Genomic DNA, 18,487 nt, shown 5'->3' with positions numbered 1-18,487 from the left:
TTAACATATGTTCATGATATTAACTTTATTGCACCCAATCATAGATTTTCTGTTATTTTCATTTCAACTAATGCAACATTATAATGAGGTATACAAATCAATCACATTGTCTCCTTGTGCTGTTGTAAAGCTATTACAGTCTACAGACATTATATTTAATTAAAGTAAAAGATTGGATCAAGCAAAAACATCTATAAGACGGTAAATGGCCTATCACAAATATATTATGAAAGCCTTGTACGGTGAGAAACAAAATGGAAATCAGTAATTAAGACCCCCCCCCCCCACACCCACCCCCCCCCCGTAAAGTGGGATGTTTTTGACGAATCAATAATTGCATACAAACCAATTGTTATTACAAATAATGTGCTGTCGTAAATTCTCCCTATGTCTCTTTTATACACTGGTCCTTATTAAACTTTGCTTGGAACGAATTCTGTGCATGTACACTAAATTTTATTGTATCTTTGATTGTGTGGATTGAAATTGTGCTTTTGAAAAAATCTAAAACAATTAATATCTTTAAATATCTCATAAGAGTTACGGATAATATAGAGTTGATAGATCTTTTCTCATCATCTTTTTATAGAATAAAATGATTTTCGCATTTTGAACATGAAATAACCTTGTGCCAGAAAATAATTAATCCATATCAATAATAGATAATGCACGATTTCCGTACCCTGAAACAGGAATTGACTTGCTCTGTCAAATCGAAGTAAAAATCGTTCTTATGAAAACTACGTGTATCCGACGATAATACAAGACAAGTATAGTACATCTATAGTACATCTAATTTTTCTATAAAAATGTTGCAAGGGAAAAAGGGAAAGTTTTTTTCTGAAAGCAATACAGTACTATAAAACTGGATAATGTGTATTAGGGTCGTTAAGCACAAACACAAAATGATTGATATCTAACATCTGAATAAAAGTTTTCGTTTTGAAGTTGGTAGAAGAAGAAATAGATATACAAAGGGGGAAAACATGTCACAGTAACCTTTCAGAAAAAAAGGAAAAATGATGATAGAAAAGCAAATTATTATATTTTATATGATTACTATAATATGATCTTTACTTATTATGATTAATACTTTTATTTCCTTCATCGCCGCCAACTATTCAACATTGGTTCCCAGCTTATAAGTTTATTTGTTATTTACATTATCATGTATGTATATTAGATCCTCCTGCAAGCAGGAACTCGCGAAGAAGCCTCATTGGCTTATCAAAGCCGCAAGCTGACCGAAGTCAGTCTCTTACATTCATATTTAACGTCCATGATTATGAATTGTTAATTGTTAACAATTCTGTAACTGGACGACATACATTTGTCTGGGAGTGACTCGAACTCGAAACGAAACGAACCGAATCATGAATATATAATGCACACATCTTTATCAATTTACTGCGATTTTACTTGCGAAGCAACATTCAATAAGTTTTCGAGAAGGTAGGCATCTTAAAGTCCCTAGTGTTTCCTACAACTTGGTTGTAACGGTTGGTATCGTTTTATATTTCTTAAATAGCCAGAGAAAGAAGACAATTCTCTAAGGAATATAATTCGTGATATTTTCATCATTACCAGAATTATAGTCATGATATATGTCAAACAGTCCAAAGACAAGGTAAATATGAGTGGAAGTTATGTTTTTGTAGCTATTCATGATTTCAAGATATCCACTTTTAAAGTGTGCCAAAATCATGAAGGGCTCCTTTAATAGATCATTAAAACCAATATTTGTTAATGTTAATCCTTCGGCTTTTAAATTTTTATGACTCAACCACCAAATATTATTTCAATTTAATACCAACAAAAGAGCAACCATTCTTACGGTATATGATATCCAAAACCATTTGTCATTCACTAATTCTCAATTTATTGAAAACATGTGTTATGAGAGGCCATGACAGTATCGTTTATTATCAACTTTGTACTTTCAATGCTTCTGACAAGCTGAATTAACGATCTGTGTGCTAGACTAAGTAAACCAGCCACTCTGATTGATCAGTCACTGACTTTTAAAGGATTATGGTTCAAAATTAAGATGTTATAGAAGTCCAATGTGGACTCATTTGCAATAGGTTTTAACGGTCAACGATGTTTTAAGATTAATTTTGTGCCTGCAGACACACTTTAATAATGTCATTACTTACTTCTGTTTTTCTTTCCAATAAGATTCAGTAATCCTTTTGGCATGTAATATGGTCTTTCGGGGCTACCGTCGTTTCTTTCAATATCTTCCAAGAATGAAATGAACATTGTATCTACAGCCATATCGTAAACGCTAAAAAAGGTAGAGCAAACAGCAAACGATAGGACGCCAATTATAACTACGGGTGCCCATAAGTTGTTAGGAGATGTTAATATCGCATCAGCGGCCGACTCGTTAGCTAACCACGTAAAGAAGTAGAACGAACCGACCGTTACCGATGCAGTTATCATCAACTTAAGGACAAGCAACATAAAACCAGTCACACTATTCAGGACCATCACTCGCAAGATATTGCGCATGAGTAGATTGAACACGTGACTTGCCGCCTTGCAAAAGCTATGACCATAGACAGCGATATCAATGTACGCATTGCGATTAATGAAGCGCAAAAATTTCTCCAGACACCATAAACAACACTTGCAGCATTTAAAGATAAACTTTGTGCAACAATTATTGACCTCACTAGTCTGCGCCTCGATATATTCTAGTACTGTGCGAACGACCTCCACGATGGCGATAATGAGCGAGCCGAATGCTAAAGAACCGATGTGGTACCTGATCGACCGATAAAAGGAAGCGCCGAGCGGGAAAGTAGGGACAGCATCTGGTTTGGGTTTTGCCCAGTAGAACGAAGCGAATGCTCCTGCTAAAGTCATCTCACCTAAAGCTAAGATGAAGTTGACCACCCAGAAAAGACTAATGAGATTGTAGATATGAAACGCTATATAATAATTATCTACACTGTAGTCAACCGGTTCGCAACGTGTCTCTACCGTTGTATTTAAAATGAATGTTTCGGGAGAGCAAGATTCACCATTCACGTAATCACTATCCGCTGTAGCGTTGAAGATTGCATACGAAATATCGCTCGCCGAAGCTAAATACGCAGTTACGACGGCCCAAAAGAAGACGTAGGCGATTGTGAGAGAGAACGGAACGATAGGCCAGAATAGAGTACAGAGCATGTACGGCAGAGCATCACTCGCTAACTCGAGTACATTTAAAGCTATACGAAACCGCTTGCACATCGTAAGAGCAATTAGGAGCTCAATGAATCCGAGAAGGGTTAGGATAATGGCAAAAACAAGCCACGTAGTCGACAGTTGGGCGTAACTATCTAAAGAATAGTAATCAAAATCGGGGTCATCCACGGTCGCGGGCACACAGCCAGGCTCTTGTCTCGTATAACATAGATATTTAGTCCATGTGTAGTACGACCCCCAAGTAAAGGCAATGATCGACAAAAAAAATGACATGAGAAGCATAACTGTAGCCAACCATCTCATCAATATTAAACACACAAAAGCAAGGATCGCTGTCACGCCTAAGAAGCCCAGGATGTATGGCCATGTGGTCCAAAAGTCGTCGATGAGCTGAGCTATGGCGGTCGAACTTTCCAGTTGATTATAAAGAGATATGCCATTAGTGAGTTCATCGTCCGTGACGTTACGACTATGAGGAGGTGAAAGCCCTGTCAAATAAACAAATAAATAATTATATTTATATTATCTTTATATTTGTATAGTTGTCGCTCAAGTGTTGAAATTAAAAAAGAGTACTATTTTCTTGCTTCCGCATCGTACGGGCTTCTTTTTTTTACTGTGACTGATGTTATGAATACGAAGTTTATACTTATTAAATTCCCAATGGAATCAAGGTGAACAGTATTATTAATTTCATTTTACAATCAAGTTATTGGTTATACTAACATCATTTTGGTCAGTCAAAAGGGAATTGTTAAATTTCCAGAATCCATTTTTCTAATAACTTGGCTCATCAGAAAGTAGCAAAGACAAACTTAAAGGAGTGGTCAGATTGGATGGGGGAGGGGATGGGGGTGTGGGCTGGAAATGATTATTTTTTAACTGTAGCAACCAGAAACCGGAAAATCAGACAATCAGGTTTACATGCAGTGAATGTCAGCAATGTTGGTATGTCAGGAGAAAGATTTAGTCAATGTATTTAGTTCCTTCCAAATATCAATACGATTAAGTTCAACCATTGCATAAACGGCATTTATCCCGTGCTTTAAAATTTGTCCTATCCTCCCCTCCTTGTTTGTCAATATTGAGATTGAAACAAACTTAAAGTCTGCCCCATATAGTAATAGACTGATAGTTAATGCTATGTAAACAGCGTGTAATACTATTGTAAACAAGCAGGATCATCATTGTCTGGCCCGTACGTACAGAGTCAAGTTAAAGTAGTATAGTCTCATATATAAGGTCAGTGATGATCATAGGCGTAGGAGCCCAACATCTGGGTGTGCATATCATATAGGCGTGCATAGTTTATCTAAACGCATGCCAATTATATACAAACATATGCCAGGTTAGTACTCTTCCATATTGGTTATAACTTTTGGAGAAATCGTTACAATAAATATGATAATACTAATATAAGTTTAACCATTGAAAAACACAATTTATTTTTCCCGAAAAATTCTCAGCATATTGCCCGAATTTTCACAAAATATTTGGTTGGGGCTGCAGCCTCCTTCCAGCCCCTCCCCCCCCCCCCCCCCCGCCTCCTACGCCTATGATGATATATCTACCATCTTGATAACAGTGAAACTTATGAATAGTAAAGTGAAGTTGAGGGTTAAAAATTATAGCAACCCCTTTGCTAAGGGCATGCAGAGCCATGAGAGTATAAAATGGACCCACCCCGTCTCCCAGATATGTTCAACATGTGGAATACAATGCATTTCCAGAAATAAGACTATATCAAAATTATGGCGGTGAAAATAAATAAATAAATAAATAAGCATTCAATTATTGCCATCGATGGGCAGCAACAAAATCCCAAAAAGAAAACTTTTTTTTAATAACTAAAGGGGTTCTGTGGGAGAACTAACGTTGCTTACTGTTAAGTATAGTATAAAGTGTTATAGTATATAGTACATCTAGCTCACAGTCTGCTTAAAAAGTTTTAAAAAATCCATTTATTTTTCTGTTAGGGGTCAAATGATAAACTATGCAATCATAGAGCCAATTCTCTTTTGTGTATTAGTTATAGGGTTTCTTTGAACATGGATAGGAGAGGACGCTTTGTTAAAACATTAAAACTCTCGACTGCCCACTCCCCTACCACCTGCAACCCCCCCCCCCTCACGACATACCTCCTCCCTATCTTCTCTACAAAACAGCCCTTGAGATCACGACGTCATGATGACGTCACTCACAGAACATCTGTTACGCTGAAATTCCAAAGGAAGTGTTTTCCTGGCATTAATGAGGCTTCGTATAGTTAATATCAATATCCCGTGATCCAAGGTTTCAATAAAAAAGTGTTGAATATTTCTTTTATTTTCTCCTTTTATATAAGTATTTCAGTGTTTAACGCATCTGCCAAACCCGTTCAGCTAAATGATTGAAATTTTCGGCGAAACATCATGATGCGTCTTGCGTTTGTGTCAGAAGTTAAGAGGGCGCTAGTTATCTATTATATTTTCAGGGTATTTTATGTTTTGCGATATCTCAGTTTTGTTTGGAATTTCGTATTTAATGATCTCCATTCTCTGTTCAGAGCCCTTTTCCTAATACACAAGACGCGTATTGCGCTATAAACTACAACATTGTGTACATGGAGAGTACCTTGATGCGGATACGGTAAACTTTAAAATTATACATTAGTTCTTTCTTTTTTATTTTCTTCTGATTTTTTTTTTACTCTTGCCTCTCGTCTTTTTTGTTTGTTTGTATTTTCAAAATATTAACTTTAAAGGAGTTTAGACCGTACCAAATATAGCCAATCACACCACAGATAATGGTTAAGAACTGGGTCGGCGATCCGTTTCCAGGAAAAGAGAGGTAGATTTACCGATATATAGACAAATGCACTAAGACATTGTAATGTGTACCACCGTCTTTATCTGTTTACCCCACCACATCCTTGTACCTCTTATGCTTCCAGAAATAAATTTAAAAAAAAAAATAAGTAGTATAAATTCAAATATGTTCATTAATAGGATCAAGTATTTACTTGTAAAAAATTATGTAACATTAATGTTACTTGACAAGGTAGTAGGGCAGTGTGACTTCTGGACATGGCGTTCGTGTATGTTTATTCCATACAGGTGTATTCATGTCACATGTAGTACCCCGGGAGTGAGTCTTTGAATTTCGCAAACTTGGGGTGTGTGGTTGTAACAAACAATGACCGGGGTTAAATGTGGAAAAATTCGTATGAGAAGGTCTTGCCTTGAAACAAGACTGTCATGAAAACTTTGTACATTGAAAATTGAGCATTTGGGAGAAAGGGGAATATAATTTTCCTCGGTTTTAATCGTTGATGAGTACTACCTCCTCTGCTCCCATATATAGGATTGACGGCCCTCATCCACAAATCTACTTGTAAACATCAGCTAGTGAGATATTCTCCGGAGTCGTGGAGTAACAAGAATCCTCGTTTCCATGGAAACCGATTCGATCATTCAACAGAGTACTTTTGGGACCATGTCTCATATTTTCATGTTAGAACCATCTGTCATGTCACTGTATGTTCTGAAACATGTAGGAGATATGTATCTCTCTTTCTCCCCACCCCTCCAACCCCCCCCCCCCCACCTTTCTCTCTCCACCTTTGTCTCTCTCTCTGATGAAATGTCGCTGAATATAAACCCTAAGAATACAATTTCACAAACTTTTGTCAATGTCGGAACCGATTCTTTACTCTAGACTGAAACTTTAAATAGTGTTCCTATTCGGTATATAAACTGATCTCAGCTAGTATAGACTTCTTGGAAGCAAGAATTGATCTATGACAAAAAAAAATCACTTGCAATTCGCAGAGGCGGATCGAAGATTTAAAAATTAGGAGGTGTTACCCTATTGTTATTGAAGCCATGTAGAGGTGTGGGTGGTACTCCAAATTAAGACGTGAATGGTGCATTCTTAGGCATATTTAGGTCTTAAACTAGGTATATAAATACGCAAGGTTGTGATACTATAGTTTTACTACTTTTGTTTTGTGTACAGTTGAAAAGGGAGGGAGCTTACAGCCAATCCACATCCAACCAACTGGATCCGCCCTGATTCGTTTCGACATAATTTTCCCGAAATCTCATTTAATCAATTAAGTTGTTAAGATAAGACTTAAACTTACAACTAGTAACCCGTGTAGACAATAATTAAGTTTTGAACTTTGATATACAAACTGTGCAGTCGAACAAAGTCTACGTTACGCTAATTATCTTTGTGAACAAATAAAGAGATATCTCAGAGAGATTTGTAACAGTCTGTAGGAATTTCCCTTGACTCTCCAATCTGTCGTATTATTGCGCAAATCTGGAAACTTTGGAGTAAATGAACTTTGACTTTCAATTGTCAACGACAATCAATAGTAAAAGAGTTTTGTTCTTTTCCAGATATGCGTTATTATTAATCCTGTGTTAATATAATTATTTGCTTTTGTTGCCAGTGCGTTCAAAACGGAGATATTTCAAAAAGCACAAACACTTTGTAATCAACTGATTGAGTTCAGTCAACATTATACTTAATTTGCATAACTTAACCTTTGGATAGTCTGTCTTTAATAAATAAGGAAATACATGGTCTTATAACTACAGTATAGCAGGAAGTTTCTGTTTCCACCCCCCCCCCTTTAACGTGCGGTAGCTCCAATAAGATATCGACGAAAGTTACCACTGATGATGACTTAGTCGGTCCGACCGCCTCATCCAACAGACCCCTTAGAGGAGCAGACCTATTATATTTAGTCACATTATCATATACATATAGTGTAACCGTAGTATGTACATCTTGAAAACAAAGACACTAAGTAATATTATCATATGAATGGCGATATGCAACTTCCATTCGAGACTGTAGACAACACCGGCAACTATTGTGTATGAAAGTATCGTTTATGTGAGTATCATATTAAATGGATGGTATAAAACAATCTTTGTACCGAGTATATGTAAGTTGATGTAACATGCGTATTATAAACATATTTAGCTATATGATACTGTGGGAGAAGTATAACCCCCCCCCCCCCTGCACAGCTTCTTTTCTTCTTTTGCTGCTTGCCACTATATATGGGTGTTATCGGTTAATCCCTTGTTACTCATCCAATTATCTATAGATTATAGAATTTCGTTACCTGATATATCCCCGTCTTCGATCATTACAGACGGAATACAACGTTGGTCATAAGGGTGACTTTTCCAGTAAAATTCGGCACACAGCTTCTTGTCCAACAGAGTCCGTATGGTTTCACCTTCATCTTGGATCATTCTCTCCGGGTCTACGTCATACCGACAGACGAAATCAGTCCAGTCGACGTCGACCGGACTGGTTGTCAAGAGCTGCGATTCGTATCTATCTGAAATAGAATAAGTTTCGCTCGTGCAGTTGTTAACACAGACCCTGGTGGTAGGACAACGTAACATTGTCAAAGAGGCCGTCTGAAGACAATCTAACCAATCAAAATAGAGTAAATTAGGCTTATCCGCGACTGCTGAGTCTGCTGTAATATTGCTACCACAGACCTGGCCCAGATAATCTTCTGGATAAAGGATATTGGATGGATCACCATTCGTGAACGCTATGTAAGCGATACCTGCCTCTCCTACGAGGAACGCGATGAAAATAAGACAGCATATGATATCCGTACAACCGCGGTTGGAGATGGGTCCCTTAAAGTCAGGATCATAACCGTGAGGCTCGCCATATTTATTCAAATCTTCGGAATCCGAATCTGAATCTGAATCTGAGCTTGAATCTGATTCGCTGCGTCTTCTTCCCATTGTTCTTGATGTACAACAGCAACACAAATAATATATTCTTCTTTGTTTTTGTTTAATTGTACCTATCTGCGTTTTGTCCACAAAGGATGTAGACAGGTGAGGCTATTACCTACAAGTTACACAGAAGTATAGGGCGAAATTGTTTGTTATATCTATAGCTGTTATTATATGAGTGGTACCGACTACACTGGCACACAGTCTGTCTAACTTATAGTACCACACCGTGCATGTACGTATAGATAAATGTGACACACAGTCCGTAGACTACACCAGGATTAACTGGAAATGCTAAATATTACCGACAGACCAAAGTTCGTTCTTCTGTATCAGGTAGAGACGTGCTGTCATTCAGTTGTGTGGATTAATTAATAACTAAAGTGATCAACAGAGTAAAACAAACAAGGCACGGTTTCTATAAACAGTGTTAATCAAAAGATTTGATCTGTGATTAAATTTTTACAATAGCCTTTCGTTAATTAATACATACACGCTTATATACACACAAACTTGCTCATTTATTTAAATTGTATTCATGTCGGTATGTCGTCGTAAAGGTCAAATGTTGGTACATTTCATACTATGAAATCTATGAAAAAGTGAAATTTCGTGACAATTAATTTGTAATATATGATTACCACACTCGGTGGTTTACAATTATGTTTCTATCATAAGGGACGAGTGCGGATAAATCGTCGAACTACACAGTAACATTGTTGTTTTAGTTTTGTATAATAAAAAACAAATACGAAAATTATTATTAGGCTTAGTTTTCATAATCCAATTAGGTATGCTTTAATGAACGTCTGCTATTGGTGAAATTCATGAATATGCATGATTTTAAAGGATGTTGGTATTCGTATACAGACGAACATTGACTGAGATATGATGACCATAAAGTCACTTCAATGATGCCGTACACAATAATTAGCACACCACTCGTATGGTAGCATAGCTTCGTTTAATTTCCCCGTTGACTTACCAACTAAATCGTTTGAGTAGTATGATATCTAAATCCATGTAGAATTTTCCGTATCATGAACATGCACATCTTTTGCTTTGAGATCCTGAAATTTTCACCGCTTGTAAACATTCCTCTTTACCCACCCAGTAAACAATTTTCGTACGCTGCTCATGGAAAGCCTAAGGTGGTTTACATTTTCCTCAATCGACCAATTTCAAGCACCACATATTCTTTCATTGGCGACCGCTGACATCCAAGCCACAAAAAAATAGATCCTATTTCATAAAATATCGAAAAACATGTTGGTCTCCTGTTGGTTTTCTTTCTTTTTTGGTTTCCCGAAAGGGAAACTATGGAGTCAACCTTACCGACATCGCAAAATTGTGCGGAGGACCGCGGATAGCAAAGGACCGCGGATTGCAGAATCAATAATAATTATAACGGGGATCGCAAAGTCGGTACCTACTATTACGGTTAGATTCGACCATCACGGCAGGATACAGAAACGTTGTACTCAAAACCGAAGCCAAATTGAATTAATCAGTTCATACATCCAGACTCTATGCATGTTTAATTCTTCAATACCGCCCTCATTTTTCGGGCAAACGTTTCATAATGGTAGTTTTCATCGTATATATGGAGTAAACAACCTTTAAAGGATTAGTTATTTCATACCAGGAAACATGAAACCTACGGTCAAAAGGTTCTAGATGTATGACCGGTCACGTGCATCATTATGGAATAAATCGCTTATTAATCGTTATATAGTTTACATTGAAAACCACAGCAACGTACTCATTACCCGTGATCCCTTTCACTTGAAGATTGTTCTTTATTGAATCTGAATGATAAGGTGTCGTATACCAGAATTAATTGCTCCATTGACTTTCACACTAAACTCGCCATTTTCCGAGGTCGCTAGAGCATACAGATTCAGGAATTTCCAATTGACTTCGTTTCGTCTGAAAACAGATAATAATTTAAATACAGATCCCTACGTATATAATAAAGAATGTAATACCATACCTATTCCATATTGGAGACACATTCTGTGCAAGTTTTGAAGAGTTATCTCAGGGGTTTGTATAATTTTGTTTTCCAGTCGTACCTGAAAGACGAGCAAGCTAGGTTTGTAAACCATTTCCTCAAAAAGTATACAAATGTCATTGCACTGAAAATATTGCATTTGCTAGTCTGTTACACACCAGTGTTTTTTCTTTCTTTCTGAAATCGTCTTTAAAGTTTCTTAGTTTTGCTTGTATTTCTTTTAATATATTACATGACGAAAGATAAATACATCAGAATTTAATGTAACTCAATCATGACATAAGATGGATGAAATCTGAAGAGCGGGAATATATCATACTACCTCTCTCCCTCCTTGTCCCTCCCACACACCGCCCTTCCCGATTTTGTAAGGGAGAAAGAATCCACAACTTAGGAAGTTCTAAACTGCACGCTTTCTAGTTTTGAAAGAGCGACCTCTTAAATTGTCTGGTTTTTCAAAATAGCCGGGTTTTAAAGTGTATTGAATACTTTTGTTATTGATTAGGTAGCCTAAAACCTTAACGGGCGTTGAAGATCTAACTAATCTTAATCTTTGTGTTCCTGCACTTGACCGATAGTGGACAGATAGTAATACACCTGGAAACATTAATTTTGTGTGAAACAATATTTCTTGTATTATGGAAGAATATTGTTAATTGCTAAAACCTAGCTAACCAGACGGTAAAAGTAACACATGGATATAAGCATGCACGAAGACATCTTATATCAATTTATGATTATTCAATATTTTAATCAAAAGGTTCATATATCCATCGTGAACTTTTTCTTTGAGTTATCATAAATCCTACTATAGGCTACTCGCTTTTATTTTATTTCAATTTTCATCACAAAAAAAATTCCATATTTCATATTGAATGCTATATTTTAAGTATTAGTTCCAATCTACATTTACTGAAGTTCCATCATCCCTGTGAAATTGCAAAATGCCTATTACATGAATAACATATAGGTTATCGCTACAGATTGAGTCGGATGGCCTAACTGTTTGGTCGATTGTTCTCATACAAAAGGCGGATCAAGAATTTTAGAAAGGTGTAGTACTGTGGACGCCGTCATATTAGGAGTTGTGGAACCCTCTCCCTGACAAATTAGACACCAAGTGATGCCTTCGGAGGCATCTTTAGACTTTAAATTAAGCGCGATTAGGTTGTACTAATATAACTACTTTTGAGTATTTGTGAAGTTAAAAAGGGGATTCCAAGGGCTCCTCCTGGCTCCACGCACGGTATTTCAGTCGTAGGACATAAGAGAGTACAGTACTGACACTGGCCCATCTTTGCAGTAACTTTACACAGGACAGAGTTGAAACATGTCTGCTACCAGTGGAAAACCACTTCAAGTCAAAACTGACACAAAGATTGGTGTGGATCGATGATATGGTCTACCCAGACATCTATAATTGTCATTGTAGGGCCACTTCACATTACACAGTGCTAGCAAAGTATTTAATCGACAGGTGCAACATTGATAGTCATTTGTATATGTTTCCCCCCCCCCCCCTTGGCACATTATGAACGCACTCATCCATCCCTTCCCCTCAACCCCATTCCCCATCACTCAGTCCCTGACAACGTCGGTGATCGTTATGCTCTCGATTATTGCAAAACAAAGAAATAGGAAATCTAGTTCTCTTCATCTTTGTACCGTAAATTCTGTCACAGTCATGTAAAACGATTTTTTTCCAGTCATTCTCCCAGGTCAGTTAACGGATAAAAATCAATAACTTAATTCATTCGGAGCACCGCCCTACTTTCTTGTTGTTCCGATTGTTGAAACTGATTTCAATATTACGGTCGGTCGGTAAAGTTGGTCGTTCACGTTTATGAATATGCAAACATAACAGCTGAGTGATTGTAAATAAATCTGCAGCAGTCTGTACAGGTTTATTATATCCGCCAAGCAACAGCACAGGCTAGGCTTGCGCTTCGTCATATAAACAATCATTGTGGTAAATTGTAATACGAGATGAGGTGGATTACGAAGACATGAGTGTAAATTTTCGGAACGAGTGTCCATTTAGATGGCTTAGTATTCATTGAGGTTGTCTAAAATGACGGACAAAACTGGGAACAAGACATTGGCGATGGCTCCACTTAACAAGCCAATGTCGATGAAGCTTTTTGCTTCGTGGGAAGTGGACAGGTCCGCACCCAACTGTATACCGAGGTAAGACTGAATTTATAGTGTAATATATGTGCATTGGCCTAAAGCCTAGGCTACTGTATACGTTAGACCGAAATGTAGGCTATACTGTAGGCCTATGTCCGACGTTAGTAAATACCAGATATTAGGGTAAGTGTTAGCTAGTCAATGCGGTGAGTAAAGGACATTGCACAAGGCTTGCAAATAGTAAGAGAAAGCATTGAGTGCATTGCGTTGTCGTAGTTTTCAACAGTAAGGCTAACTAGTTAGTGTTGATTCACAGCCCAATAATAGTACTATAGCCTAGGCATAACCTGCGGTTAGACAAACTTAGTAACTGTTAATGTTTCTGTTGGCTAAGTTTCTACAAATATTCATTGACAGTACCAAAGCAAATGGTCAAGGTGTCAGCAAATCAGGGGAAAATACACATATCCTTGCAAACAAAACTTAAGATGCTGATGGCAGATCCTGAATTTTGACCAGAATCCAAAAAAAAAGGAAACCAAAAATGCAATTCTTGGCAATGTTAAAGGCTTTTGACATATATCTACACCTCCGATGTCTGTTTAACTGTGTTAAGATATTCCAACTTGTTAATATTCCTGAGCTCTGAGATGTAGACTAGGCTAATTGTACTCGTAATACTGTAGAAAATAATACAGTATATTGAGTGAAACAATTATTGCTCTAAACATTAGCTCATACTGAAGTCTTCTACTTGGCCTAGCAAATTCCTTAATTGTTGTTAATTTAGTTTACTACCACATTTGCTGTTGTGTACTAAATAATCCTAGTAGGCTTAGGAAGCCTATGCCCATCCATCTAGGATTCATGTGGACCATTGACCCTTTTCATTCCCTGGTGTTACATATGCAACATAACATATGGCCCTTAATTACCTGTCCTCTTTTACTTAATGTTGCATTTTCTCATCTGCCTATTCTAAAAAATGTCGACCACTAATGGGTCAAAGCCAAATTCCTCTAAGTTGTTCAAGATACCATTTGTGAGGTTTACATCCTGTTATTGTAACCCATGTACATTTGAATCACACAATAGTAGAGGTGAGACAGGTAAGTATCATTGTTTGTACATAGTCCCAAAACATGTGTTTTGGGATCAATTTCCTGTTGGCAACAATTTACTGAACTGTGTGGCTAGTAAAATTTCAAATTTACATCCATACAGATTGTAACCTAAATTACAAATTTTACAGGGTGTTCTTATGTACTCAGTACTTGGAATACCAAAGCACATACTTTATATTTGTCACATCCCTAGGTTGTTTTATTACCACATACTTGACATATATAGGTATGGTACAATATATAAAATACAGTATATGTATACATTGCAATTTAGGAAAGTGAAAACCCTTTGTAGGCTTGGCTAATATTCATCACTCCCTGTATTGATAATTACAGAAAAGAACACATTTTGAAAAACAGTCTACATAACAAAGGTAACATCTAAGAAAAAAGTGTCCATGTCATACTGATACAACTATAGCTGAAGTGATTTAAGGTTTTTAAAGAGAAGTTCCCCAAGTTGAGAGTTAACATAACATGAAGACAAAACAAAAGACATTTTTTAAATGGGACATCTCAATTGATGTAAGAAAAAAACATGAATCTTGAAGTATGAAATTTGATATTATTACTATGTACTATGACCGTGCACTTTTAACACCTGTTAGTATACAGTGGTGGAACCAAACAGAAATTAAGATAATGTTGAGGTAAATGAAAGTTTTGTACTGTACATAGGTAACTGCACGTATAACACTCTAAAGATAACTGTACAATATGGTATTTTATAGTGTCAGCACTATCTTCCTTTACGCTGGCTGTAAAGCATAAATTGGACCTTTCACAGACAGCCAATTGCGATTACTTGCGATTACTAGATGTGATTAAGGGTAATTTGAATATCGAGTATTACTGTATTACTCTTTAATACACATAGCATAAATGGGACTGTCAGATTACAATGGGCGGTAAGTGCATTACTCAGGTTGATACTGTAAACTCTTTAAGGTGTGTATAATTGGTTCAAAACTAAACTGGCGTGATCATATCTCAAAACTCTCTTAAGTAATTTAGCCCGGAACTTTTGTGTAATTTCAGGGGAATTGAAACATTTTCTACCACAGGGTGTTGTAAGGGCATTGTACCAATCTTTGATTGTCCCCCACCTTTCATACTGTGATTTAATCTGTCAACTGAATTCCCAAAGTTAAAGGAGTTGTCTGTGGGTGCGGTTGGTAAATAGTTGATATTGTTTTAATTTTTTGTTCAAACGAATGTATACTTCTTTAAGTTTCAATTCAAATACAGTATCAGGAGTTGCTGCTTTACTTTAGATAATATGAATTTAAGTGATTCTTGCAGGAATCGAATAGTTTCTCACTTGGTACTGTAATGTTTAATTGCTCAAAGTCTGGGAGAATGTTACTTTGATCAAATGTAATTCAATATTTTGATCAATATTGGTAGGTCTAACGATGGATAACAAATTGTTGAAACTTGATTTATACCAATTACACAAGAAGGCCTCTTACAGTGTCTGGTATGAGTAATTTTAGTGTTTTAATCTCTTCTGAATGTTTGAAGCTCTGCATTTTGCTTTGAATTCACACAAAATGTTCATACCATTCTAAACCAGTACTGGCACAATTTAGGTAATTCTACCTGCCAAAATGATTTGTTACTCCGAGTCCACCAAAATGACATCTGGAATGTTGAAATTGGCATAGTTTATCTTCAAAGTTTAGAAAGTAAAACACATAAAACAGTACAATACTGTTTGTGGAATTGTGGCACAAGGTTTCCTTTGTTTAGACTATAAGGTTATGTTCAGCTCACATAATTATGAATAGCCAACTGGTTAGAACCACAAAAAATGGCTTGGTTAGATATCATAGCTAGACTTCATATATCTTAGCAAGACTTTACAATTTTACATGGATATATATCCAGTCCTATTTGAATATCTAACTGGCTTGGTCACATCTCATAGTTAGACTTTAAGCCTAGATGTATCCAGTCCTTTAGCTTGGTCACATCTCATAGTTAGATTTAGCCCGGATATATTCAGTCCTAAGGCTTGGTCACATCTCATGTAGTTAGATTTAGCCTGGAGTCCTTGGATATATCCAGTCCTGTGGCTTGGTCAGATCTCATACTCAGACTGAGCGTGGATATATTTTCAAAATTACTTGGCTAGGTTTAAATGATACAAAAGTTGAAAACAAACCGATCTCATTTTAATGCAACTTGACAGTACATACAGTATTGCAAATCATGAAAATTTGTAAGTAACCTTAATGTTTTTCTGGTTAACTGCAACAAACACACAAGTGTAGACAATCCTTTCAGAAATGGTTTCTCTTTCTTTGTGGTAAAATTGGTAGATAATGATTGTCTAGTTTCTGTGATTGTTTTATGTTTGATTCCTAAATTTATGCATTTTGGTTTGGTCCTTCCATACCAGTATGCTATTGGTCCATGATGATTTAAAGGCATTAAAGACTCGCCCCAAACCGTGTGCCGCGCTCTGAAATAGTTAACTTTCCGTTGCTTCTTGTCGCTACAAAATTCAGACAGTAATGAAACGTGATACCTTGTTATCTTTAGCTGGACCTGAGATGTCCATCGCTGAATCGTTTGTACACTGTTTTGTGGGTATTGACCGCAGAGCTGTATTTACTGACTGTACACTAGTGTCTAATTAACGAAGGTACAGTAGCAAGCTGTGTGCGTATTTTCTGGGATCGATGGTGGTTTCTAACACTGTTACTGTTACACCTCATCCGAAACTAGGTCAGATAACCGGCATTAGACGTTTTTATTTGCGCGAGTCTTCACACCCTTTAATCCGCAAAGCTATTCCAGTGGAACCAAATTTGCTTTAAAAGAAAGATTTGTGGACCCCCAAATCTTACATTTTGTTTCTCTCAGGAGTAATCATTTTCTTTTACCTTGTAGACCTGAAGCTATCAAATGCTCAGAAATCTAGCAGCACTGTTACAACATAACGTACAACAAAATGCCCTAACTCTGTACCTTCCTCTGTCCATTTTTTAATTACTAGTTATACTATATATAAACTTGCAAAGGGTTTTCCAGGCTGTAAAAATAATCTAAATTGTTTTGTTCTTTGAGCGGTTACTGTAAGTGACATATTTATTCCTGTTTGATGTGTGTTAGACACTACTCTGCAATCACAAAGAACTATTTTTGGAATGTATTCTGACAAACAAGTTTTACAGACTAAAAAAAAAAAACAGAACCCCTAACTTTTAAAGGCAATCCTTACTCATGCATATAATGATCAGTTTGGGTTTGTTGTGTTTCTGAGTCTAAACTATTGCGTATCGGTAGCTACACTAATTGAACTTTGCTTTAAAAATTTCAAAGTTAATTTATTCCTGGATAGTGCACTGTATGTGAACACAGACTACAGTACTTATAAGACATGATGGTTAATACGATATATATCTGTTGGCTCAAAACATTATTCAAAGAGACGTGGTACATACTTCTATATGTCTTAAAAAGTTCATATTAACATACAGCCTCTTTAAATTAGTCTTGAGACAGTAGTTGATCCCTTAGGTTGAAAACTGTTGAATTTCATTAGAATCTCCCTGTGTAGGATCCAATTAATATAAACAAGATGTTGGTGGAGCTCAAAGTAAGACATCCCCATAATAATAACTGCTACAGTGACAGTGTCAAACAGTACCTATATACAGTAGGCCTACCATCGTCTGCACTGCTGCAGTCTCTAGGCATGTCACTGGGATTACAAACTGTAAGGAAAAGAATGTTAAACGATTAACTATTCTTGTCAGATGGAGACCTTGAAGTATGCTGGATGTCAGCATTGAGGTTTGGATTTTCACTGGTTGTTATTATTTCAGTGCTGACAATGCTTTCAGAGCTCAAGTGAAATGACAAGTGTTTAGATATGTGTTGGTTAGAGAGTCAATCAGACCAATGACAAGATTTTCCATAAATACCCTGAGCACAAATATCTTTGCTCTCTCCAAATTAGTTTTCTTGAGTCTGGAACACACTGTACCGAAGACACCCCACCCACTGTGTACTGTGTATTAAGTCATTTAGAAAGGTAATTAATTAATTTATTGGTTGGAAAATTAATTGATCTAGAGTGGGATTAGTATTCCTGTACGTTTGCATTTATAAGATATGAGATAAGATATAAGAATCATTATTGACCATAAAAGGAATTCACTCCATCTCAGTAAAACAGACAATAAAACAATCATAAATACATCATAAATTCATAAAAATCTGATTCCTAAAACAAAGAATTAAGACTA

General features: G+C 36.5%; 2 protein-coding genes across 6 annotated transcripts in view; one reads left to right on the top strand and one right to left on the bottom strand.

Annotated features, from left to right (window-relative positions):
* Window positions 1–9,220, bottom strand: LOC139971349 (choline transporter-like protein 2). Its single transcript, XM_071977709.1, has 2 exons — window positions 8,321–9,220; window positions 1–3,686 (listed from the first exon to the last, which is right to left on the bottom strand). Exons 1-2 carry the CDS (start codon window positions 8,964–8,966, stop codon window positions 2,149–2,151), a joined length of 2,184 nt encoding a protein of 727 aa, XP_071833810.1. The 5' UTR covers window positions 8,967–9,220; the 3' UTR covers window positions 1–2,148.
* A 3,634-nt stretch (window positions 9,221–12,854) lies between these two features.
* Window positions 12,855–18,487, top strand: part of LOC139971096 (phosphofurin acidic cluster sorting protein 2-like) — a 92,614-nt gene continuing 86,981 nt past the window's right edge. For 2 of the 5 annotated variants that reach the window (XM_071977293.1, XM_071977290.1), the window contains exon 1: window positions 12,857–13,161. In XM_071977293.1, coding sequence (XP_071833394.1) covers window positions 13,046–13,161 — 116 coding nt within the window. In that variant the 5' untranslated portion in view covers window positions 12,857–13,045. Of the gene's footprint in view, window positions 13,162–18,487 lie in introns of all 5 variants that reach the window. The other 3 variants (XM_071977294.1, XM_071977291.1, XM_071977292.1) reach the window with 2 other exon arrangements.

The sequence above is a fragment of the Apostichopus japonicus genome, chromosome 8 (assembly GCF_037975245.1).
Source record: "Apostichopus japonicus isolate 1M-3 chromosome 8, ASM3797524v1, whole genome shotgun sequence".
Taxonomy (NCBI): Eukaryota; Metazoa; Echinodermata; class Holothuroidea; order Aspidochirotida; family Stichopodidae; genus Apostichopus; species Apostichopus japonicus.
Note: the sequence above shows the minus strand (reverse complement) of the source record. Positions and strands in the feature narration are given on the sequence as shown.